Raw genomic sequence first — 25754 nt, forward strand, 5'->3', positions numbered from 1 at the left:
ATTTTGAAGAGGCATATACTTTCATAACAATACTCTCACGTAATTTCAAAAGAAGTGTGTCTGCTGTGAGCATTCTAGGTATCTTAGTATTTTTACTAGCTATTTTCATATGAAAAAGATACAAACCCACAAGACTTTAATGAGTGCTAGGCACTGTGGCAAGTGCTGGGGCAACAGACAAAAACAAAACAGCCCTGCTTGTGAGGATCTTATAGTCTGTCAAGGGAGACAACTTACACATATGCAGAGTGACCCAGAAGTTTTAGCACAGTGTTAAACTTTAATAGTTTAAAAACTCTTTTGAAAGCTGTTAAAAGCATAATGCTGCACTAAGACTTTTGGGACACCCTATATAAATATGTGCAGACTGTATGCAAAATGAATGCAAGGTAGGTTTGTGACAGAGAGTATTAGCAATTGGGGCAATAAAGAAAGGCTTCATGGCTTTCTGTAGAAGACAGTTAATTTTTAAGAAAGCCTGGGATTCCAAGAAGCAGAGATAAAGAGGGAGAACATTCCAGGCTGGGGGTTAGTCAGGGCACAGGTGTGGACAGGGCAGATAGAATGCCATGAGTGTGGGGCAGCAAACAGATCACTGTTACTGGACCATGGGGTATGTGGAGAAGAGTCATGTGTAAGAGTGAGGAGGGAGAAGGTAATAAACAGCTTTAAATGACAGACAAAAGAGTGTTTTCTTTTTCATCGTCAAGGTGATAGAAAACTCGTGGAGTATATTGGGGAAGGTTGACATGGTTAGGCCTGCTATTTAGGAAAGTCGCTTAGGGGGCTGTGTGAAGAATGGACTCAAGTGGGAATGGAAGAGACTTGAGCCAGGAAGAACAAGCAGAGGCTCTTGTAATTGTGCACGTGAGAAGTGATGAGGCCCCGCAGTAGACTGGTGGCTTTGTAAATAGGGGGCGTGTGTGAGAGATGTTGTAGAGCTAGGAAGGACAAGATTTGGCAACTGATTGTTGTTGTGGATTAAATGAGTGAGGAGTCAAGAATGATTCCAAAGGTACAAACCTGACATAGTAGAAAGATGGCAGCAGCCTTGAGAGTCCTAGCAAGTTCAGAAAACGGCTGCATTTGGGAGGAAAGATGAGTTCTGATTTGGACATGTTGAATTTGAGGTGCCTAATAGGCAGTAGGTGATTTAAGACTGGAGCTTAAAAGAGAGACTAGGGCTGGATCTATATATCTAAAAGTCTTCTGCTTAGATTTTTGCTTCAAACAGTTATTTAGTAGAGTCAGCACATTTCCAGAGTAGAGTTTTTTTGTTGCTTTTGTTTTTACTGGCTGACTTGATTATTGTAGGGAGATCTCATTGAGAAATTTCCTCATTCCTGGTGAGGAACGTCATTTACCAATGCATTTCTCAGCAACTTTATCATTTTAGAGTTGCCTAGCGGTACTGTGAGATTAAATGACTTGCCCAAGATGACACAACTAGTATATGTCAGAGGCAAGAATGAGATCAGCTCTCTACACACTATTCCAAGCTCTTTGTGACTTCTAAAAGTCATGCATTTTAATCTAGTTAAATATTAGACCTAAGAGGGCATAAGTAAGAAATTTTAATACTGATACAAGTGGAATATATTGTCTATGTATATGTATAAATACCATGACATATTATGTAAAATTATAATATTATAAAGGCATCACCTTAGTGCAGAATCCTCATCACTTCTCACCTGGACTATTACAAGAGCCTCTTACTTGTTCTTCCTATCTTTAATCTCCTCCCTCTCCCCCAAGTCCATTCTCCACACAGCCCCTAAGTGATCTTCCTAAATATAGCAGTTCTAACCACATCAGCCTTCCCCCCAGTAAACTCCAGTGGCTCTCTACTACCTCTAGGATTAAATACGTGTGTGTGTGTGTGTGTGTGTGTGTGTGTGTGTGTGTGTGTGTGTGTGTACACTGTATTACACACACACATATTATATATTAGATATGTATTGGGCTTATAAAATGTGTTTATCTCTGAGTAATCTATAGTAGCTTTCCAATTTTTTTAAAATAAATTTTTATTTATGTCTTTTGTTTTTACATTGCTCACATTTCCCCCCATTTTTCTCCCCATCCCAGAGAACCATCCTTATAACAAAGAATTTTTTAAAAAGATAAAATTCAGCAAAACCAATCACTACATCAAAAAAATCTGACATTATATACAGTGTTCCATACCTGTGGACCCTCCCCTCTTCTGCAAAGGATTGGGAAGAGGTGTCTCCTCATTTTGAAGGCAGACTTGTTTATTTTTTATTACAACAATCAAATTGTTGTGATTTTTCCCCCTCATTTACAGTGTTGTAGTCATTGAGTATATTTTTAATTGTTTACTTTGATTTTCATGTAAATCTTTCCATGCTTTTCCATACTTAGCACATTTATTTCTTACAGCGCAGCAACACACCACAGTATTCCTGTACCACAGTTTTTTTTAGCTATTCCCCAATCAATAGACATCTACTTTGTTTCCACAAACAAAAAGTACTGCTATAAATGTTTTGATGTATATAGAGACTTTATTTTTGTCATTGATCTCTTTGGGGTATATTTCTTATCAATGGGTTTAAGGGTATAGACATCTAATTCCAAATTCCCTTCCAGCATAACTGTATTTATTCACAGCTTCAAAAATAATGTATTCGCTTTTCTGTCTTTACACAACCCATCTAACATTGACTATTCCATCTTTCATCATCTTTGCCAATTTGCTAGGTTCATGTTGAAACCTCAAGGTTGTTTTTATTTGCATTTCTCTTTTTGGTGATTTGGAGTATTCTTTTGTAGTTTGTTAATAGTTTATAATTCTTTTGAGAACTGTTTGTTCATATCCTTTATTGGGGGATGACTTTTGCCATTCAGTTTTAACCACAAACAACATAACCTCTTTTTCCATGCTGAATGGCATAGATTTAAGTCTCTTCTCTTTTTATTTATGCTTTCCTCTTTGAAAAATGCCTAATTAAATTGATAGAACTCTGTGAAAGTTGAAACCTGTGATTTGTTATAATAGGAACTTTTGGGAGTTTTTACTGATAGAGGCCTCTGATTCTGCATCCCTAGATATGAAAGGCAGTTGTGCATGACTTTTTTTTAAGCAATTAGTTAATCAGAACACCTGCTTTGGATCTCAATGAGCAAAGGAAAATGCCCTGTAAGGTGAGCATAAGAAGCACTATTTCTTTAAAACAAAGCAAAGATGATTATAGTGATTCCTGTGGCAGAAAAGTTACTATCGCTGTGACCACTGTTCTAGGATAAGACTTCATAGAAAATACTATAATACACTAAGGAAATTTGGTGGAATAGAAATAGTATTTAAAAAATGAAATACTAAAGACTTACTTTCTTCCCTTGCAAACTTCAGAATATGTAGAAGCAGAAAGTTCTTACAGCCGAGCTATTCAGACTTGCCCTGCCTGCTATCAAAAAGACAGATCAGTTCTGTTTTCAAACCGAGCTGCTGCAAGGATGAAACAGGTATGTGTTCTTCACTGGCCCCAGTCTTTTACCAGCAATTTGCTAAATTGGGACTAATGGAACTCTGATATTTCGTAGTGTTGCTTCTCTTTGAACATTAGCATGGCAGTCTGATTGCCTCTCTTGGGTATGAAAAACAGAAAAATTTATTTTAAAGTTTAAGTCAACTTGCTATTACCATTCCCATTAATATAGATGATTGAATAGTTTCTTAGGGCATTGACAAAACTTCCACTGAGTTAGACAAGTAAGTAAAAGTGTGAAGTGATATTTAACTTAGAATAGTTACCACTTCTTATTCAAGGCTAAGGAAGACTTGCGATACAGAGGGGTGCCCATTTATTAAAATCTTCGACTTAAATTTCCTTATCCCTGAGATTGGGCAAGTCACTGCCCTTCTCTTTATATATAAATTATAAATATTTGGGAAAACCTAAGCTCCTGTGTGTTAGTATAAAAGGTGCTCAATAAAATGCTGAGTTACAAATGTTTCCAAATGACTAGAAAAGTCACATGGAGAGAATAGTTTTATTTACACACTGGTGAGAGAATTTTCTTATGCTTTGTATATGAGAGGCAGTCCCTGTAATATTTGATAGAAAACTGGCCAGCCTTGGGTTCAAATCCTATCTGACACAAACTGGCTCTGTGACCCCAGATTCGTCACTTAACTCTTATTGTTCTGGCAGCTCTCAAACAGTACAAGTTGTAGTGCTTACTTACACTAGTAGAGAGATTTCCTTTAACAGTGAAATCATGAGTCCAGTTCTTTTCCTATTATGCCTTATGCTTACTTGTCCAATTTTCTAGTAAACTGATTTTACTGGATTTAGGAAAAATTGATGAAAAAACTACAAGTCCTAATAGATACACATGCCCCTGTAGTACAAAACTGGTGTTGTGTGTACATGACAGCATACCAGATTCCATTTACCAGGAATATGAATCAAGATTAAAAGAAATATTCTTGTTATATGGATCAGGCAGCTTAAAGGAAAACCCTATGATACCGATTGAAGTTAGCACTAAAATTCTCTAGAGGAATTCATTTGCTAATTGTGAAATTTACTTTAGGTAGATGTTAAAGGTAAAAAGGTTAGAAGATCAGAATCATTGCATTTGATAGGCTAGGATGTCTCATCGCTGGGAAATGTAATTTTAAAAATCCATAAATACAAAGGCAATACATACATTTGCCTTTGGGGATTTGAAAATTGTGTTATTCTATAATTACTGTAAGATGGCCAGATTGTTGATTACTTATGGTAGGAGGATTTATGGGCTTCCTAGGAATTCCATTCCACGTGAGGAATACTAACAACTGGAATAGGGTTTCCTCAGCCTTTTTGGTATCATGGACCCCTTTGGATTTCTCATTCAGCCTCTGGACACCTTCTCAGAATAATGTGTTTTCAATTCATAATTAATTGAAGTAAGTGCTAAATTTCAGCTAGAAGTTGGTGAAAACAAAGACTTCATTTTCACCCAAATTCATGGGCCCCTGAAACCATTAATGGATCAGATGATCCAAAGTGAAGAACCTTGGAAAAAGGAAAGATGGCTAGTGAGGCAAAAAAGGCTTCATGGTGCAATAGAAAGATTGCTAGATTTGGAACATTGAACTTGGAGTCGTGAGACCTGAGTTCACATTCCAGGTCTGCCTTTCACTGCATCTGTAACCTAGGGCCAGTCATTTAGCTTTTTTGTGCTTTGGTTTGCTTATCTGTAAAATTAAAGTTTTTGATTAGGTGACTTCTGAGGTCCCTTCAAGCTCTAAATCTATGATCATATGTAGAAGTTACTACAGTACAAAGACTTGAAACTAAAGGCACATTGAAGAGGGAGAGCATATTCAAGGCAAAAAAAATGCAGAATGCTTCACAAATTTGCATCTCTTAGGATGAATTCCCAGGATGAATTGAATGGCAGTACCGGTAATAATTTGTAATCACCTGTCTGGTTCAGTAATTGTGAAATTCTCCAAAAGAGACACTGATTTGGGCATGCCTTAGGTAAGAACTATAGCCTGAAGATACCTCTATATATTTTAATGAGATGCAGTTTCAGAAAGACCATGTCCCCTTTTCTCATCCCTTTTATCTTTACTCTGAAGGAGACTCTCAAAGAAGACAAAACCCACAAACAACAAGAAATAAGTAAAAGAAAGAAAAATAAAGAAAAAAGTAAAATGAAGTATCTGCCCAAATATGTAGGGGTGAACTTTTTCATTGGACTGTACTGCCTAGTCTGAGCAGTCAGCATTCTTCATTTAGTTTTTCCCATCCAGTTTGTGGACTGATCTTTTTTGGATAGTTACAGATCTCATTGAGGAAGTAATATATTAAGCCTTCTGGGGCTTGATGCATGTCTTTTACAGATGGACATTGAGAGGTCCAAAATTTATTTAAATAGAGAGAAGAACACAGGTTGTATTGCATTTAAGAAAATACACAGTACTTTCAACTTCCCCAAGCTGTACCTCAACATATGCAAGAAAAAGTGTTTAACATTAGTATTCCAGTAATGCTATAGGGCTGAATCATGAAATACCAGTCTTCAAAATTCGGAATTTCGGGTGAGCCAAAAGGCAATGGAGAGATGCATTCATACTACCTACAATTTCTAAGAAAGAGTGGTATAAATGGTAAAATAGGAAAAATAAAATTAGGAAAGAAAAAAAAGCAAGCTGGGCATGTATCAAAAGCACAGAATAACAGATGGACAATCTCAGTGACACATTAATACCTATGGAACGTCAAAAAAGAAAAAACAGAGCAAAGCCTCCAGTTCTTTGGGTAGATTTATATCCTTTACAAAAGACGTGGACAGGAATTACATAGTATTAGGGTATACATGGACTGCTGTCTGAACAAATAGAATACTCACATTGAAGAAATCACAGATCCATTGAAATACAAAAACAATAAAATAGATTCCCACGTTATTGATTCTTTTGTTGATTGGGTCATTAAAATTGGATAAAGTATATTAATGGTGTATTTCTTTTTAGGACAAAAAAGATGCTGCTATCAATGACTGCACCAAAGGTATGATGATTTTTGTCTTACTGAGTATGAACGCAGGACTCTTAGTGCTCAAAGAAGCAAACGTGGGAACTTGTACAAGGACTCTTATCTATTGGGTGAGAAAGGAGAAGGGTTTTTTTGTAGTATGGAAATGATTAAGAAGAGGCTTTGTTTTTCAGGTAAAAGAAATGATGTTGGATAATCATAATGATCTAATCGAGACATATTTCTCCACCTGGTTTTCTTGCTGGCATTTCAGATTCAATGCATTCAGAACCAGGCTTGTTATCTCTTCCCTAAAGCTGTTTTCCTTCTTACTTCATTATTTCTTTGTGTTCTACCACCACTCACTTGTTCTCCCTCTTTCAAGACCTTGGGGTTAATTTGATCTATTCACTCTCACCTCTTAGTTATCAATTCCTGTTGATATATCACCTCTGAAATATCTCTAATATTTATCCTATAGGATTCGTATCTGAGAGATCTTAAATATCATCTTGTCTAGGAATCCTTTTTTCTGTGTATGGTTTTTTTTGAGGCGGGGCAGGGCAATTGGGGTTAAGTGACTTGCCCAAGGTCACACGGCTAGTACATGTGTCAAGTGTCTGAGGCCAGATTTGAACTCAGGTCCTCCTGATGCCAGGGCTGGTGCTCTACTCACTGCGCCACCTAGCTGCCCCTTGTCTAGGAATTCTTACTGGACCTTTGATTTATCTTTTGGAGGCAAACAGGGTTAAGTGACTTGCCCAGGGTCACACAGCTAATAAGCACACAGCTAGTAAGTGTCTGAGGCTGAATTTGAACTCATGTCCTCCTGACTGCAGGGCCAGTGCTCTATTTACTGTGCCACCTAGCTGCCCCTGTGTCTAGGAATTCTGTAACAGTAAGGCAATAAAAACAGTGTAGGTGATAATTGTCAAAATGCCTATGTAGTTCTGTATCGCAAAGTATACGAGACTCTCCTCATAGAAGGTAGAAGAAGTAAACCATCTATTCAGACACCAGAAAATCATATCCCATAACCAAATGTTCAGCTCCCACAGCCAGTCAGCCCACTTTATCATAACAACAAGGAAATTAAAACACCATATAACAGCCCGATGCCTCGCCATCCCAAAACCTCGCCAACTCCCTGCTGGGGTCTTCCCCAAAACAAACTCACAGTAGAACTAAGTCAGCCTGTTCAAACCGTTCCTTCTCTCTCTCTCACTCTCTCTCTCTCAGCATTTTCCTGTGACATAACTTACTTTTCCTGTCAGGGAGCTACTCCACCACATGTGTCCCAGGCTTCCTGTGACGTAAGCAGGTCACATGGCCCATCAATGGGTGGGAAAGATCTTCATACCTAAATTGCATAAGCTGAAGTCTGTGAAGTTTGTTTTTTGCCTCTTTTTTAAAAAAAATGCTGTATTTTACCATAATTAGTTTCCTTTGTAATCCTATGTATTTGAATTAATTTATTTAAAAACATTATTCTAGAAGGGGTCCATAGGCATCATCATACTGCCATAGGAGTACATGACACAAAAATGGTCAAGAGCAAAGATTCTTAGTGCAGCTGAAGGACTTCTATGTTTGTGGGGGCTTTTTTTCTGGTTAGTTTTTGTTTTCATTAGGGTGTTTGATATTTTCTCACAGCTTTTTCCCTGTACCCAATATGCATCATTTTAAAACTATATTCCTGGTTCACCTCTTACATACTGTCATTCAATCCATGTCATTAAATGTTTTCATTCTCTTCTGAGCTTTTTTCAAACACCTAGCATCACACCCACTAATCTGCATGCTGAAAACCCCAGACATCAAATCACAAAGGTTCTTTTGAAATTTCACTTGACAGCCCTGACAGCTGTCTTTTTTCAACAGATTCAGTAGCTAAAGTCATGACTCACTTTTCTCAAATTTACTATGATGCCAAAAGGTTGAGGATATTTCCTCATTATTCCTGTCCTGTACAGATTGGGTTTAGATATCTTTCTTATTTAGTATATTGTTGTATCTCCTTCCTTGCTCCTTGCCCTCAATTACCTTCCTTCATATCTGCATTATGTTTATAAGTTTGCAACAGCATCCTAGATTCTTAAGTATCTGACATCTGTAAATTAACCTTTACTTACTAGTGCCTCACTTAGGCCAAACTTATTTTTTAATATACTTTTTCTTTATTAGTTAAGAAAAAACTGCAGGATTTTTCATGTTGTATCTCTTGTGTGAGAATCATAGTTTCTGAATAGTATAAGTTAGATAGCAGCCTGCTTTTTCTCTGTTTCTTCCTCTGTAACCAGAAAGGTAGAGAAATGCCTTGAGAGCTTATGATTAGCAGGGCAAAAATGGGAACAGTTTATCATTCAGTTCCAGCTGTAGCAAGAAGTAATGTCATCCCTGCCAAGAAATCAAGAGGAAAGAAAGGAGTTGCAATAGGAGCACATTCCTAGTTTTCCCTAGAGCAACTGTTTCAACCCATATTCATTTGCCTACGGATGCTCAAACGAGATCTCCCACTTTGTATCCATAAACACCTCCCATTAGACATAAATAAGATCAAAAACCTAAAATAGCCCTCATTTTAAATAACCAGTGTCATATAGTTTATTCTTCATAAAGCAGTTCATTATTTCACTTGAGCTTCACAGCAAAACTCCTCAAGGTAAGTAGTGTTTCCCATTTTACAGATGAAAAAGGTGAAATTCAGAGAAATAAATGATTTGTCCAACCTAGTTCATATAGCTCTAGTAAGTAGATTAATGTGGAAAAAGAGACATAATCCATGACAAGAAAAATTCCATTTTGTACCATTGGGTGGCAGCACCAAAGAAGGAATCTGAAATCTAGCCCAAAGCAGATGTACCTACTTAATTCTAATAATAATAACCACTTCCTTTTTTTCTCTAGCAATTGAATTAAATCCCAGTTATATCAGGGCAATATTGAGGAGAGCAGAATTATATGAGAAAACCGACAAGCTAGATGAAGCCCTAGAAGATTACAAATCTGTTCTAGAAAAAGATCCATCAATATACCAAGCAGGAGAAGCTTGTATGGTAAGTACTTTTTAGATTTATAGAACTTTTTCTGTTTTTTTTTTTCTATTCCCTTTGTTATTGCACAAATGAGTCACAATCCTTTGGACCCTACAGGTTATGCTATTAGCCTAATTTTGATTGGGCCAGCTAGGTGGTGCAGTGGGTAGAGTGCTGGGCCTGAAGTGAGGGACCTTTGTGAGTTCAAACTATTGACTGCCTACCACATCCCTAGCACTCTAGTCATAAAACCTCAGTATCTTTAACTCCTTCATCCCCCATATTCAGTCAGTTACCAAATTGATTTTTCCTTCAAAATGTCTTCCAGGTTCACCTAGTCTTTTAATTTATCATTAGCACTACAGTAGTCCAGGCCCTTGGCATTTAATGCCTGGATTATTGCAACATCCTGAATGGTCTCCTTGCCTCTACAGTCTTTTGACTTCTTTTTGGGCTTCCAGTTGAACAACTTGAATTTCAACCTGCTCTTAATTTATTGGCACTTAAACTCCATAAACAGTTCCAAACCAGACAGCAGATAAAACCTTATCCTCTACCAACCTTACCATTGTTCCCTTCCTTCTCATGTTGTTAATACTAGCCAGATTATCTTAAATTTGACCCGACATAAAGTTTTGTAATGTTAGCTACATTATGAATGCAAAAGATTTGAGAAGAAAGGGGTACAAAGGCAGTTCAGCAAAACCAACCAATACATCAACATTACCTGACAATATTTCACATTCATAGTGGCCTACCTCTGCAAAATACATCGGGTAGTTCATTTCCTTTTTTCTGTACTATAGATTCTGGGGCAAAGTGGTAAAGAAAGCCAACAATTGAGAAGATGAAGCTCAGAAATTCTATTCTGTTTATTTATATTATGAGCGTGATATTCTTGAGAAAGGTGAAGCAATTTCCTAAAACACTATGTAAATTATTGGTGCCTGTCCTTTCTAACATGTGTGCTTAGAAAATGCCTTTGTTTGCTTTGACAGCTTAAATTTGCTACTGACATACATTAGCCATTATCTTGTTTAAATAAAAAGCCCTCTTGCTATAAATAGTATCCTTTTCTTATCTAATTGCCTTTTCAGTGTTAAGGGAAATTAGATTTTCCACTACTTCAATCTAATACTCCAAAATATAGAAGAGCTGTCATTCAGTCAACAGACATTTATTATGTGCCAGGCATTGTGCTAAGTCCTGAGAACACAAAGAAAGGCAAAAACCCAGTCCCTGCCCTCAAGAAGCTCATATTAAGCCAGGAAGACAGTATGCAAACAACTCTCAAACTCTCTGTTTTAACTTTTCATTCTTGTTACATTTAACTCCCTTTTACCTAACTTTAAGATCCTACAACATCTGCATTCTGCGTTCCTTGAAAAGAACACTTCACCTCCTGATTGTATGTACAAGCCATAGAGTAGATGGAAGTGAACATGGCTACCTGGAGAAATGATGGCCTCAACAGTAATAGGGAATTTGGTAGAGGAGAGGGTTTAGGGAAGAAGATAATGAGTTCAGCTTTCGACATGGTGATTTTGAGATGCCTTCAGTTTGAAATCGACAAGAATTTATTAAGCAGGGGCAGCTAGGTGGCGCAATGAGTAGAGCACCAGCCCTGGAGCCAGGAGGACCTGAGTTCAAATCTGGCCTCAGACACTTGACACACTTAGTAACTGTGTGACCTTGGGCAAGTCACTTAACCCCAATTGCCCTGCCTTCCCCGCTCCAAAAACAAAAAAAAAAAAAAGAATTTATTAAGCATATGCTATGTGCCAGGCACTATGATAATCACTAGGGATATGAAGAAAGGCATAAACAGCCCCCTGCTCTCAAGGAGCTCACAGTCTAATGGGGGAGACAACATAACAACTGTATACAAATAACCTGTAAACAGAATACATTGGAGCAAATAAACAGAGGACAACACTATCATTAAGAAGGATCAGGAAAAGCTTCCTTCAGAAGTTGAGATTTGAGCTGAGACTTGAAGAAAGCCAAGAAGTGGAAATGAAAAGGGAGAGAACTACAGGCATGGGGGACAGCCAGGGAAAAGAAACAGAGTCGGGAGGTGAAGTGTTGTTTGCAAGTGTGTATTGCAGGATCCTAGAGTTATGCATAAGGGAATTAGGTGTAACAAGAACGGAAAGTTAAAACAGTTTGATTTTATTCTGGGGATAATAGGAAGCCTCTGGAGTTGATTGACTAGGGAATGACATAGTCAGACCTGCACTTTCAGGGGAGTGGGAGAAGCACTTGATATAAGGTAACCTACCAGAATGGTATAGCAATAGTCAAGACATGAGGAGGGCCTGCAACCAGGGTGGTGGCATTTTCAGAGAAGAGTAGGGGTCATATGCAAAAGATATTGTTAAGATAAAATCAACAGGACTTTACAACTGGTTGGATATAGGGAGTTTGAATAAGGAAATGAATGATAACTAGGTTTTGTGATTGGTTCCCTCAACAGGAATAGGGAAGTTTGACAGAAAGTAGAGTTGGGTGGAGGGGCAGAAGAAGGGGAGTTAATTAGTTCAGTGTTTGTATGTGAAGTTTAAGATACCTATGGGACATACAGTTCAAAATGTCCAAAAAGGCACTTGGTGATTTAAGACCAAGGGTCAAGAGAGAAACTAGGGATATGTATTTAGATCTGGGAATAATCTGCATAGAGATGTTTGAACCCATAGTAACTCAAGAGGTCACTGAGAGAGTATGTAAAGGAAGAAGAGAAGATAACTCAGGATAGAGTCCAATAATGGGCATGGCCTGGATGAAGAACCAGCAAAGCAAACCAAGGAGTAGTCAAGTATGAGAACTATGAGAGAGTAATATCACAAAAACCTAAAGAGGAAAGAATATCCAGAAATAGGTGATTGGCCATTTCAGATGTTGCAGAAAAGACAAGAATGTTGAAAATTGAGTAAAGGGCATTGAGTTTGACAATTAGAGATCATTGGAAGAGAATGGTTTCAGTCAAATGATGATATCAGAAGCCAGATTGTAGGAAGTTTAGAAGAGATTGAGAGGAGAGGAAAAGGAGGCCTTAAGTGTAGAAGGCTTTCTCGGGAATTTAGCTGAGAAGGATATGAAAGATATAGGATAATACCTGCCAGGGATGATAGAATCAAGTGTAGATATTTTTAAGGATGGGAGAGACATAGGTATATTTGTAGGCAGGAAAGAAACAGCCAGTAGTAGATACAGACTAGAAGAGAGAGAGGGAGGGAGAATGATAGAAGGGGCAATCTGCTAGAGAAGGTGGGATCAAGAGATTTGATGAGGCAAGATCCTTAGCTGAAAGAGAGGAGCATGCCATGGGAGGCTTGAGAAGTGAAGAGGTTTTGAATAGCCTCTGATCAGTTAGAGGAGTGTAAAAGGATTATTGCTACATTGAAGGTCCAGTTAATATAGAACATAAATTTGTGGTGGACCCAGTCAGCACAGTTTTGCGACATTCTCCAGCTCTGTTCAACAGCATATGAATAGTGGCTTAGGTGATAGTGGTAGGAGTAATCCAAAATTGGACTTTGGAAAAGCATGATAAGCAGTAGAATAAGAGTGTAAGGGATCTAAGTATAGAGAATAGCATAGAGTTGAACTAATTTCTCCAAGAGGTCAAAGTAGAAAAGCAAGAAGAATGTAATTAACATAGGGTGATGCCTTAGGAAAGATCTGAGATGTGGTGGTTATGGTGTTAGAAGGTATAAAGCAGAGGAAAAGATGGAGTAATAGAAGATTGTCATGAGATAAAGGAATTTCAGACTTCATAAACATGAAAGTAGAATACTTGTGGGTGATGGCAAGTTCAAGGGTATGACTATCTCTGTGTGTTTGTAACTGAGGTAGAATGGAGAAATAGGCTTGGAAGTTGAGTAGATTAAAAAATGAAAAGTTAGGGTAAGTGAGGGATATCAGTATAGGTATGTCGAAGTCTCCTAATGTGAGAGCAGGTGATAGAAATGAAAGAAGATCCTGAGTCAGGCAATGAATTCCTTGAGGAAGGAAGGAGAATATCCTATGGGATCACTAGAAAACTGCTACCAAGATCTAGATTGGATGATAAATTTGATGTGTGAACCTCAAAGTAGGAGAGATTTCTGAGTGGTGGTGGTAGAAGGAAAGTCTAGAGGTGGCAATAGGGAGCAAAAAGTATTCCAACTCACCTACCATACCCAGTGAGATGAAGGATTTGTGTGCGAGATGGGAAAGAGTGACCAAGAATGCATTGTCATCAGGAGGGAGCCAAGTCTCAATGAAAGCCAGTAGACAGAAGGACTAGGAAAGGAAAAAGTTTAGGATGAAAACAGGTTTGGTAATTATGGAGCAGGCATTCCAGAGAGCACAGTGGAAGGGGTAGGTAGATCTCAAATAGGACATTTAGTGGAAAAGATTGAGAAAGCAGACAATTGGGGATGGTGAATATGATTTGCACTTCAGAATCACTGGGATGGCAATATAAAGGGTTATACTAACCCCTTATGAATGAGTCCAGGCAGAGTATCTGTATCTGGAGGGAGGTTCATTAAGGATGGGTGATTAGACTTTCAAGTTCCAACCTCATAGAAGGTTGGATCCCATTAGACCTAGGAGGCTCACTGCACTACAGACAGGTGTAGGCAAAGGTATGGCCTGAAGGAGTCTAGTCAGGAGGCAAGAATGGGCAATTCAAAGTAGGTCAGGTTAGAGAAAGGTTTCTGGACCAAAAAGACCATAGGACTAGATCCAGGCTAACACAGGGCTCTCCAGGAAGGACCTGGCAGGGAGACAAAGGCCAGGAGGCTAATGGCTTTGATCTGGGGCTGAAGCAGGGCTTCCTGGCAAGTATCTGGAGCAAATATGTATTCAGTAACATAACGTCCTACAAGTGATGTTAGATGTGGCTTTCAGATTTCTGATTCCAGGTCTACTTTTACATGGCTCTCTGATAAAAATCATATTCGGGATTCTTAAGGGAAAATTAGGTTAGTGTGGGTTACCACATTAAGACCCTTTTGAGGGGATGGAAATCCAAAAGAAGAACTAGTGAACCTGAGATGTGCATATCCATGTGCTGAATAAAAGGTCATAGAACAATAAAGTTTCTAGATATTTGCAGTAGCTAGGTAGTGATGTGGCCAACATTAGAGTTTGAATGCTCTCTGTTGAACAAAAAGTCTTAAAAGAATTTCTGTATTTTAATAAAGACTAACAAGCACACAACTTGCCTGGAGCGTAGTCATCGTCATCAATCTGGGTTGAATTGCCAGCCAAGCTCCAAAGAACAGCTAATGTACTCTTGCTCCCCCACCCGCCTGCTCCCAATCTTGTTTTTTGCTTTTGATTTGTAAACATCCAGCCCTATGTGCATCATTAATTCCCATCTGTGATATCTTATTATGCTTCATGCTGCTTCTCTCAGATGGTGCCAGGGTAAAATAAAAACACCAGCCTCGTCACTGTCATTGTCCCGTTTTGCAGAGTGTGGTAAATACCAATTGTGTCCTTAAATCTTGGGATACCCAGCAACTTATTTAAAAGTGAATGAAAGGAATTAGCAACCAGAGCAAAGATAAATGTTAGAAGACCCATGAAAAAGAAGGGAGTTAAATGAGGCAGGAAAATGCAGTGAGAGATCTTCTTGGGCTCTTCTTGGATCCATGTATATGGCCAGAGTCGATCAGTTTTTTTATTGGCCTTTTTGTAGGATAGTATATATTTACATAGCATTAGTCAAATCAAGTTAGGTGATTTTTCTCTAAAGTTGAATTTTTTTCTTTCTTTATAGACAGATGTCTGTTTCTGAATACGTAAAATAGATGGATTGGATAACCATTCCACACTGAGTATCATTGTAGTCATGTGTAGAAACCCCCCAACTTCTCCAAAAAAAAAAAAAATTCTCAGCTCTTCAGTGACCACATATGCCAAGTTTTAACACCCAGAAACTAGTACTTATGGTGAAAAAAAAAACTAAATGTGTGGTATCACTAGTGACTAAATACCAAAAAGAAATAAAAACTCCTACACTCAAATAAAGTTAATTGAAAACTGAAAACTTAATTCTAGACCCAGTACATTCTCAAAAGACACAGTCTCACGTGACAGCATAAAAAGATGCCAAGAAAGAAGTTTGTTCTTATATTAATAAATGTTATATCTGAGCCATAGTTATAACTCACCTCTTAAGATTAGTCATTTTTTCCCTATTTTCATAATTCGAGTTTGTTTTGTTTTAATCAAGATATTTATACTGTTTAAGCAAGTTTTGAGAGGCATATGGCATAGTGGATGGAAGACCAGCCTCAAAATCAGGAAGGGTTCAAGCCCTGTTTCTGACACGTACTGATTATGTGACCCTGTGTACTTTAACTTCTTGATGCGCTAGACCAAAGGTGTCAAACACATGGCCCACATGCTCTATAGTGTGTGGCCCCAAACCAGACTAAAATATAATTGGGAAATATTTAACCAAGGAAATAAAAATTCAATAAAATGTAGATAATATTACATTTTGAAATTAAGTTAATATGTGGCCCACAGGGATCCATATGTATCCATACATTATATGAAAGAAATCAGTTTGTCTAAAATGCCAGTTCTGCTTTTAGATAGCTCTAGTTGTTAAGAAGTTATTCTTGACAGCAAGTCTAAATTTGCCCTTTTTTGCATTGTCCACTCCATTGCTTCTAATTCTACCTGCTGGAACCAAACAAAATAAATCCTCTCAGTGGAAATATGACCTAACTCCACATACTGAAGACAGCCATCATTTCCCCCCAAAGTCTTCTCTAGGCTAAGCATCCCTAATTACTTAAACCAGTCTTAATATGGTTTGTCCCTGCTTCACCATCCTGGTTGTGCTTCTCTGGGTAGGAGTAACTTGATATCTTTCCTAAACTATGGTTCCAAGAACTGAACACAGTACTTCCCATATAAAGTACTGGACTCATTAGGGTAGAATACAACAGGATTCCCATGTCCTTATTCCTGGACTTCTCTTAATACAGCCTAAGATAACATTTACTTTGTTGGCAACCACAATGCTGATTCATACTGTGAGTCATAGTGAACTTCCTGTCCACGAAAACCCCCAAATATTTTTCAGATAGATTTCTGTCTAACCTTCTTTCATTTTTAATTGTGAAGTCTGTTTTTTGAACCAAAGTTTAATACATTATGCTTATTATCCCTACTGTCGGGTAAAGGAATATAATTAGTCTGTCCTTCATTTTGTTATATACATACTGTCCTTCATTTTGTTTTTTAATTATCCTTCCCAGCTTTGTGTCATACACAAATTTGATAACCATGTCTTTTTCCAAGGTTTATATGAAAATGTTAAATATCGCAGGGCTAAGGACAGGTCCCTGGAGCGCTATGCTAGAAACCTCTTGCCAAGTTGATATGCAAACATTAATGGCTATTCTCAAGTCAAATCATTCAGCTGATTCTGAATTCATGTAAATGTACTATTTTATAAAACTCACATCTCTAAATCTTTTACACAAAAATAGCATGAGATATTTTTATTGGATGCTGCCTCTTAAATAAGGGAATAAGCATTTTTCAGTTGCCTACTATGTGCCAGGCATTCTGCTAAGCACTTTATAAATATTATTTCATTTGATGCACATAACAGCCCTGGGAAGTAGGTGTTATCACTAGCCTCACTTTATAGTTGTCTAAACTAAGGCAGACAGGTTCATCACCTTCTCCAAGGTCACAGAGCTAGTAAGTGTCTGAGGCCAAATTTTAACTCGGATCTTCCTGACTTCAGGCTCATTGCTTTCTCCATTGCACCATCTAGCTATCTCTAAATCTAGTTAAACCATCAAGTACCAGTTCATTAGTCCTGTCCAAAAAAAAGAATGAGAGTGTTCTGGCCTGACCTGTTCTTGTTAGAGCCATGCAGTTCTTTGCAGTCACCACTTCTTTTTCTAAATAGTTACTAAACATCTATTTAATAATCTGTTCTAGAATTTACTACGAATAAATCAAGCTCACTACTCTAGAGTTTGCTGTCTCTCATCTCTTCCTTTTTTCATATTTGCCTTTTTCCAGGTTTGTGTGCTCTTTCTCCCATTCTCAATGATGTCAGTTGACAGTCATTCACCAATCACATCTGTCAGTTATTTCAGTACCTGGGGATGTAGGGCTAATGGTAGTCCCAAAAGGAATTTTCAGAAGATGTTTTGAGACCATATTCAGTTCCATAATTTTTGAAAGCCCTGGATATTAGTGAGCATTGCATAATATTTTGCACAAACTGACAGAATCAGCTGTCTTTGTGTGATCAGACCATTAATTGGCTATAACAAAGGTCAAGTTCCACATTGGCTGAGAAGAAAGATTAAACATGAGAAGAATACACTACATGTAGTTTCAACAGCATCTGTCTGACCTCTCCAGATAAGCCACTGATACTGAAAAATGAGAAATGGAAAACAACAAAGATATATTATTGACCTTCATGATCGCCATTTCCTGATATAAAGTAATGCCACAGCTAGGCCACAAAAGCCCAAGCGCCTCTTTAACCAGCAAAATCTTATATCCCCTTGATGAGTAGAGAGATAATGGCAACCTCTATTTATAATGCAAACCCTTTTTGTAAATCACTACAGAGAAGCATGTCAAAAGATGATGAGCAGTATTGCCTCATGAAACAGTAAGGAGCCACAGAAGTGAAAAGGGCAGAAAATTTGGCGTGAGACCCAACATTCAAAGATATGGGAAGAGGGCAATATATAAATATTAAATGATAAGTGTGCTACCATTTCAGTCACAATCTGTTTTCTTCATCTGTGACAATGGAGTCGCCTCATTTGGGCTCTTAATGCCTCAGTTCCCCTCTCTCTCCCCACCTTAACAGGGCATATGAAGAAATAGAAATGGAACTTAAGTTGAGAATAATAGTGAGTGGACCAGACTCAGCATATAGAGAGACAAACAAATCTATCCTGAAAACAGCACAATCTCGAAAATATTGAGAGAGCATTTTACATAATATCTCTAAGGAAGGGAAAGAAGTTTAAAAAATATTTTTTTAATTCTGAGCAGTATTACTACAAAAAAAGCCATTTAACCTACAGGACATCAACTGCTTACACATATGCCTACTGTCTTATCCTTGTGAAACCTTTGGAGAAGTGGTCTGTATTGAGAGTTTATTTGATGAAAATAGGAGAAAAAACTGATCAGGCTTTTTGTTGTTGTTGGTTTTTTATAGCAAGACCACACCATTACAGTTTTACACTTGGCTAAAAGTTGCAGAGAATAAAAGTTCCCGTGTGTTTGTTATTTAGTGACTATAAAAAATATCTGACTTTTTAGAATAAAGCACATCTTTAAAGCTGTCCTCTAACATGGAGAAGATAAGAGTTTGTAGGCTTTTCACAAGTTTCGTGTCAGTGTTTGTGAGGAAAAATTAATGCATAAGTTTGTGTCTTAACTTGATGATGATAACTATGCTTCAGTAGTATGTCGTGTATCCATTTGTCCGTGGCAAAAATGGTTCCCCCCAAAATCTTGTTCCTTTAGTACAAAATTTAGAACCAAAATGTGCCCATTTCTACCCCTCCTCGTTGCGGTTCCACATGGTGGGAACAATATTATGCCTACTAAAAGCCTAATTTCTTTAAGATTCCTTTAGGAAAAAAAAAAACAACCTGTAGTCTACAGCTACTGTAACTGGCAGCTGTAGAAGAGAAGCATTTATGTGTAAAGGACACTATTTGTTGAAGGGAAAAAATAGGTAGTCTCCAAGGAAAAGAAGCACTACAGCCCTGTGGTGTTATAAGTTGTGCTGTAACTTTTTCACTTTCTCACTCTAAAGTGTTTTTATTTCCAAGTTAAATGAGAAGAATATTTCCTGCATCATCACCCAGAAGCAGCTGATTTGCTCTAGTTCTGTGAAAAGTAATCACAATTTTTTTTTCTCTGTTAGTTTGGTGTAGTTATCTTGCAACTCAGGTACTATGTGCACTTCCAGCATTGGTGCCTATATGGGAGAGACTAGGCAATTTATATTTCCTTATCTGTGTACACATTGTAGCATCTCAAGAGAATATGAGTTCCTTGAGAGTAGAGATTGTTTCATTATTTAAATTCATATCCCCAGTACCTAGTATAGTTCCTAGCATATGGTTACATAGTAAATCCATGCAGATTGATTTGATTGAATTATTAAAACCTTCCTTGAACTTCCATGTATACCTTTTCTCCCCCAGAGGAGTGAGTTTCTGCAGCAGAAAAAAAAAAGTCATTTTATGTAGTATTCTTGTGGCATTTTTCTGGTGTTTGGGTCTATATTGTATTCTAATTCCTACAGATTTATTTGGCCTTATTAGTAGTGTTTTTACTCTTTAAAACTATAGCACAATCTAGTCTGTGCTAATTTAGTTTGATTTAATAAAAGAAAGGAGCATAGATAGTATTTCAGGTTTTTAGAGTTTTGTTACACTCTAAAGCTATGATTTCATTGATTTCCCTAATGTGGATTGTAACCCCTCTGCACTTTAGCAGAAGGTCTTTGTGAATTGCTGTGGCCAACAAATTCCTCATCCTGAGGTAACTCTAAAGCTTCTGAACTTTGGCTGCTCTTATTGGGCCCTCAAAACTCAGAGTATCCTCAATACAATGAAGGCATTAAAATTGGCCTTTGAAAAGAGGCAGGCTATGTGGTGTACAGTGTAAAGAATTGGCCTTATAGTGAGGTAGACTTGCCTTTGAGTTCTCCCTGTGACAGATTCTGGCTGTGACTGTCACCCTGGCCAGTCAGCACTGCAGCAGCTCTAATGACTGCTAGTCACAGAATTGCCCTGGTGTATATAGTAGAGAATTTCCTTACCATGAGTATGTGTACCACATCGCAGTAAATCACAGGTCTGGTCCAAAATTAAAAAAAGATACAACTTCAGGAAAGAGATTTTCAAACAAAAACATTTTGGCCTTTTGATTTCTCTCAGAGCTTTGTTATATCTCAGCATGCATCCCTTAGTACAAGGCTTTTAGAAGGTGAGCAACTTCTTTTTACAACCTATTTCTCTGACCTTTTCTGCTTCCTCCCACACTACCTAGCAAGACATGAGTCTACTATCATCTTTGCTACATTTACTTTGGAAACACAAAAACTTACTCTTTCTCACTGTGGAAATACCAGTTGGGTGGACAGTGGAAAGAACAAAAGCATTTATTATTTTATGATAGGTGTGTTTTATATACAGTTAGAGCTGTGTTGATTTCCATTTTGGGACATTTACTATAGTAATTCTTACTTGTTCTCTCTAATTCTTTTTGTGGATTGCCTTATTTACGGGAAATACCTAGCATATTTGTAGATTTTCAACAATAGTTTTGAAACCTGAAAATCAAATCATATACCTTTCATGAAGTTAACATGGCCTTTTTTGGCCCCAAATAACTATTTTCAAAGTAACCTAACCAAAAACTTTATGTACAAGAAAGCCATCTTTATTGTCCTTCTCTCCTCTTCTCCCTCAGAGATTACCTAAGCAAATTGAAGAACGGAACGAAAAACTAAAGGCAGAGATGTTAGGTAAGTGCATTGTTTCTCTCTGAGAGAGCTGTTATTCTGAGAAAATAGCTACTTAGGATAAAGTCAGTATAGTACTTTAATAGAAAGGTAATTTGGAGGCCTTTACTCTTTCTTCTATGACTTCAGGGGAGATTTTCTGGTGGATCACTCAAACTACTATTGAATGAAGTCCTATCCTGTTTTGAAAAATACTGTAGACTAGTTTTGAGAACTGGTGTGGTTTGCTACTAGCCTAGACTTTCTGCTCAGGGAACGAGTTCCATTTGGGCAATCAGTCTGCTTGGCAGAGTATTCTTTCTCTCTGGGCACATTTTTCTTTCAAGTAGAACAAATACAGAAAGACCTGTTAGTTAGTTGCAAGCAAAACCTGACCCCATTGTTGTTCCTATGTAGAATCAAAAAAGAAAAAATCTATCTGTCCTGGCTCTCTCTTTTCCTCTCTTAGCAACCTTGGTTTTACAGATGTCTGTCAGCTGTCTCCAGTGCCTCTGTTTCAAGCTGAATTCCTTTGGTTGCTTTCATCTGGTACTTCACTCTCAGAAGACTTAAGGGCTGTGGCTAGTAATATCATTTGTCAACTGTTTTTCAGTAGCCATGTAATTTTTAAATGTGACCCAGCTATAGACTGCAAAGGGAAGAAAAGTCATTTTCCATATCATTTCTTAGCCCATTGTCTCTTAATCTCTTAGATCCTTGGAGTACTTTTTGTCTGTTTTATAGCTGATGTGCTTTGAGATCCTTTGGCCCAAGATAGTATGATTTCCTTAAGTACAGTTTCTTTGTCAGCTTTTTGAAGTCCACTACACATTTCATTAATGTCGGTGCCCAAGGGAGTGACAGCTGTGGCTGGAGAACTGGCTGTAATTATGCTGAGAATAACCTGGAAAAGCTGCTGCTATTTGTTATTGGAAAATGTGAAGTTGTGTGGTTATATTTCCTTTCTATTAGAAGCAGAGGCCATTTACTGCACCCTTCCCCCATGGGAAGAAAGTCCTCATGGAAATTGTTAATGGGCTTTATAATTTTTGTCATTTATTAATACAGTCCATTAGGGCTCAGGAAGATTCCCCAGGATAATAGTTAATTCCCTGCTAATCAGAGCAGATGATTGTGATAGCTCCCAATTTGGGAAGAGGGATGGGCAGCAGGAATTCTTTCTTTGCTTAGGTTCTATTTTGATAATTAGTTTTATGGATATGAACTAAGCAGAAAAAGTCTAAAAAATAAAAGGGGTCATGTGTGGCCTTCTCCCCACTCCTTGGTAACATTGATATTTCTTTCTTGAAGATTAATAATTCACTGTGTCTAGATTTTAGGCACTAACTCTTGAAACAAAACCTATTTGGGGGTAGTAAGTAGGAGGCAATTGTGCAACCAGCTCAGGTGAGTAACAAAAGGATGGAATTGGACATGTAGCAGCAGTAGCTTGGGCTAGAAGAGAATTCATCATCACCTCTGCCCTGAGGAGAAATATCCAGCCCAGAGGAGAGTGAAGGTATACTAGGAGCATCTTGGCTCTGCCCCGCCATCCCTAACCATGTAATTGACACATCCATGAAGGGAACTGTACTGTCTTGAATAGATTCTAATTCTGAAAGACTGATGGAAGTAATAGGAATTAGTCTCCTGAACCAAGGCCATATTGTTGGGACTAATAACATCAATTATTTACATGTAGATAGACTATCTTTTCTTGCTTCTCTGTTCTAGAAATACTGGATTATCTGGGCCTTCAGTAAGAATGAACTGGGGCGGGGGCAGCTAGGTGGCGCAGTGAGTAGAGCACCGGCCCTGGAGTCCAGGAGGACCTGAGTTCAAATGCAACCTCAGACACTTGACACACTTACTAGCTGTGTGACCTTGGGCAAGTCGCTTAACCCCAATTGCCCTGCCTTTCCCCCTGCAAAAAAAAAAAAAATGAACTGGAATCATTATTCCCTCTTTAGAAATTGAAAAAATCATTCTGACTTCTATATCACGTTGCCCTCAGTGCTACCTTCTAAAGTCTTAACAATTTTAAATTTTAACTTAATGATAGTTACACTTCTAGCAGTTAGTACTCACTAGTCACATAGACCTATACATAAGATGTCTCTTTTTTTTTTCTCCTCGTTATGTATGTGGTTTATTGGAAAGCAGTTCACACATTAAGATGATTCTTGCTTATCGAGAAATGAACTCTCCAGTTTGCAAATGATCTGGAGCCTTGATTTGTTCTTGTTTCCTACCTTTCTGCTTCTTGGCTTCTCTGCCCAGGAATCACTGCTGCTCCTTTGACTGTTTGTAGAAAAATTAATTCCATACTCCTTTTTTATCCGGTAGCTAATGTGAGAATCTGCATTAGGTACAGAGTTCATTTTCTCAGGGCGCTAAGACTTTTGTGCTTCATGAGAGAGGAAGTGTGGTGTCAGGATCTAATTTTAAGCTATTCATGCCTTCTAATTAGAGGGGAAGGAAACCCCAAAGTAGTTGTTACATTATATATTAAAAAGTAGCGATGTTAAGGTGATGAAAACAAATGGTGTTTCTCATTTCTTCCATTCAGCTGACTTGCAAAATAGCATCAAATTTAAGCTGCTGCATTCTCTGAACCGTATATGATGAATCTGCTGAGATACTGGCATATTTGACCAGTAGAGCTCATAGTGTTACTGGAAGGCACAAAAATTAACATAGAGCTGAAATTCATTGATCTTAAAAAAAAAAAAAAAAGGCAAACAGACTTGTAATGGCTGCAAATGCCCGTCTAGCAATATAAGTGACATCCTGGGCTACCTTTCTGCCTTGGAATTTCCAAAGGAAAAATAATCTCTTGCCTTGTGAAATTCTGCCACAAGCAAAAATGAGGACATTTAATTGATTGTTTCCCAGATGGGGAGGCATAGAATTTGGCAGTCAGATTTTAAAATATAACAGATTGGTGAATCTAGAAAGTGAACCTATCTTGAGTGTAGGAAAGTTGGAATAAGCCTATGGCACCCTGGATAACTCTTTGAACAGGAAACAGAAAAAAAACATGAGAGTGTATTTGTATGTCCATGTCCATATGTCAGGGTTTTTTTAGCAGGATTTTAAAGTTACCAAGTCCTGTTGATACTACCTCACACGATATCTCTCCCATTGCCACCACTTTTATTCCTTCTTACCTACACCGTAATAACACCTCTTAATTCAATTCACGACCTCTAGCTTCATCTCTCTCCATCACTCCTGCATAGATTGCCAAAGTCATCTACCTAAGGCAGAGCTCTGAACCATGTAACTGTACTGCTCCGAAATTTTCCATCAGTCTTCACGTCCTACATGATTAAGTCCAGGCTTGACATTCAAGACTTTTCAGCTACATCTTTAGCCTTTATATTCTGCTGCTTCCCTGCACATACTCAGAATGTAAAAGTTGGAATGGACCACAGAAGCCATGTAGCCCAGCCCCACTACAATATATCCCTCAAGCCCTCAAGCTTCATTCAGAGACTTATAGTGATGGGGAAATAGATCCCTGCTCTTAGTATAGAAGCAGAAGACTGGTTGGAGAATGTTACATACATTGTCAGAAGTGGTTACCATGTTGGTTGGTTTTCCTTAACTTTTGTTACTAGAGGGATGGGGGGCAGAGGGCCAGCATTGTTATTGGATAGTGACAATTAAACTATATCAACAACATTCTCTGAATTGGCCAATCTAATAATCCTGTCTGAAAAGAAATTGTTAGTCTGCCATGATCTATTCTCAGTCAAGCTACACTGACCCTATATAATCACTGTTTACTTTCTGAATGTTCATAATTAAAGGAATGTTCATTCCTTTAATATTTTCCATAATTTTACTAGGAATAGAAGTCAAGTTTGCAGGCCTATAGTTTTGACTCTACTCTCTTATCTTTAAAAAAAAACCAGGACATTTTTGTGTGTCAGCCCTGCTGTACCCCTCCCATTCCCTGGGGAAGTAATTCATCCTGAAATGACGATTTGAACTCTGTGAGGGCAGCTAGGTTTTCTCTTATTATCTCCTTATCTGGGGTTTCATCTCAGAATTACAGAAAAGGCTAGAAGAAACTTCAGAGGCCAAATAAGCATAACTATACCTGGGCTAATTCCCTATTAACTGTATTTTGTTTTTCCCTTTATAGTCCATAGGTCATGCTCCTTGGCAGATAAAGCAGAAATAAAATAAGATTTCTCTCTTCTATTACCTTTATCACATCCATCCCAACATAAATTTTTTTTAAAAGCCCTTTTTATTGTCCTTAGCATTCATCACCAGCCTCAGTTCATTCTGAACTTTAGCACTCCTGAATTCTTTTTTTGTTACTGAAGCCAGTAACTCTTCACAGTTCCCCTCCCATTGTTCATGCCCTTCCTAAAATCTAAAACTTTTCCTTCCATCACCATCCCCTTTCTGCATGTTAAAATCCGATTTATCTTTTGAAACCAAGCTCATGTCACTTTGGCTGCCTGATTTCTACCACTGGCTCCACACCCAAAGTTTAAAAAAAAAAATCTCTCCCTTTTCTCCAAACTCCCATTGTTCTTTCTATCTTGTATTTAAAGAAGCCAGGTGGCAGAGTAGGTAAGAGCTGGGCTTAGTAGAGCCAAGAAAACTTGAAGCTCTACTCCTGCCTCAGAATGAACTTTTACAAACTTTAAAGTGCTATATAAATGCTACTTCTTC

General features: G+C 37.9%; 1 protein-coding gene across 1 annotated transcript in view; it reads left to right on the top strand.

The window, feature by feature from the left end:
* TTC1 (tetratricopeptide repeat domain 1) overlaps window positions 1-25754 on the top strand; it is a 46968-nt gene that overhangs the window by 18741 nt on the left and 2473 nt on the right. Inside the window, exons 4-7 of the mRNA XM_036751230.1 lie at window positions 3380-3492; window positions 6503-6539; window positions 9411-9559; window positions 21029-21083. Coding sequence (XP_036607125.1) covers window positions 3380-3492; window positions 6503-6539; window positions 9411-9559; window positions 21029-21083 — 354 coding nt within the window. The remainder of the gene's footprint in view (window positions 1-3379; window positions 3493-6502; window positions 6540-9410; window positions 9560-21028; window positions 21084-25754) is intronic.

Source organism: Trichosurus vulpecula, chromosome 3 (assembly GCF_011100635.1).
Source record: "Trichosurus vulpecula isolate mTriVul1 chromosome 3, mTriVul1.pri, whole genome shotgun sequence".
Taxonomy (NCBI): domain Eukaryota; kingdom Metazoa; phylum Chordata; class Mammalia; order Diprotodontia; family Phalangeridae; genus Trichosurus; species Trichosurus vulpecula.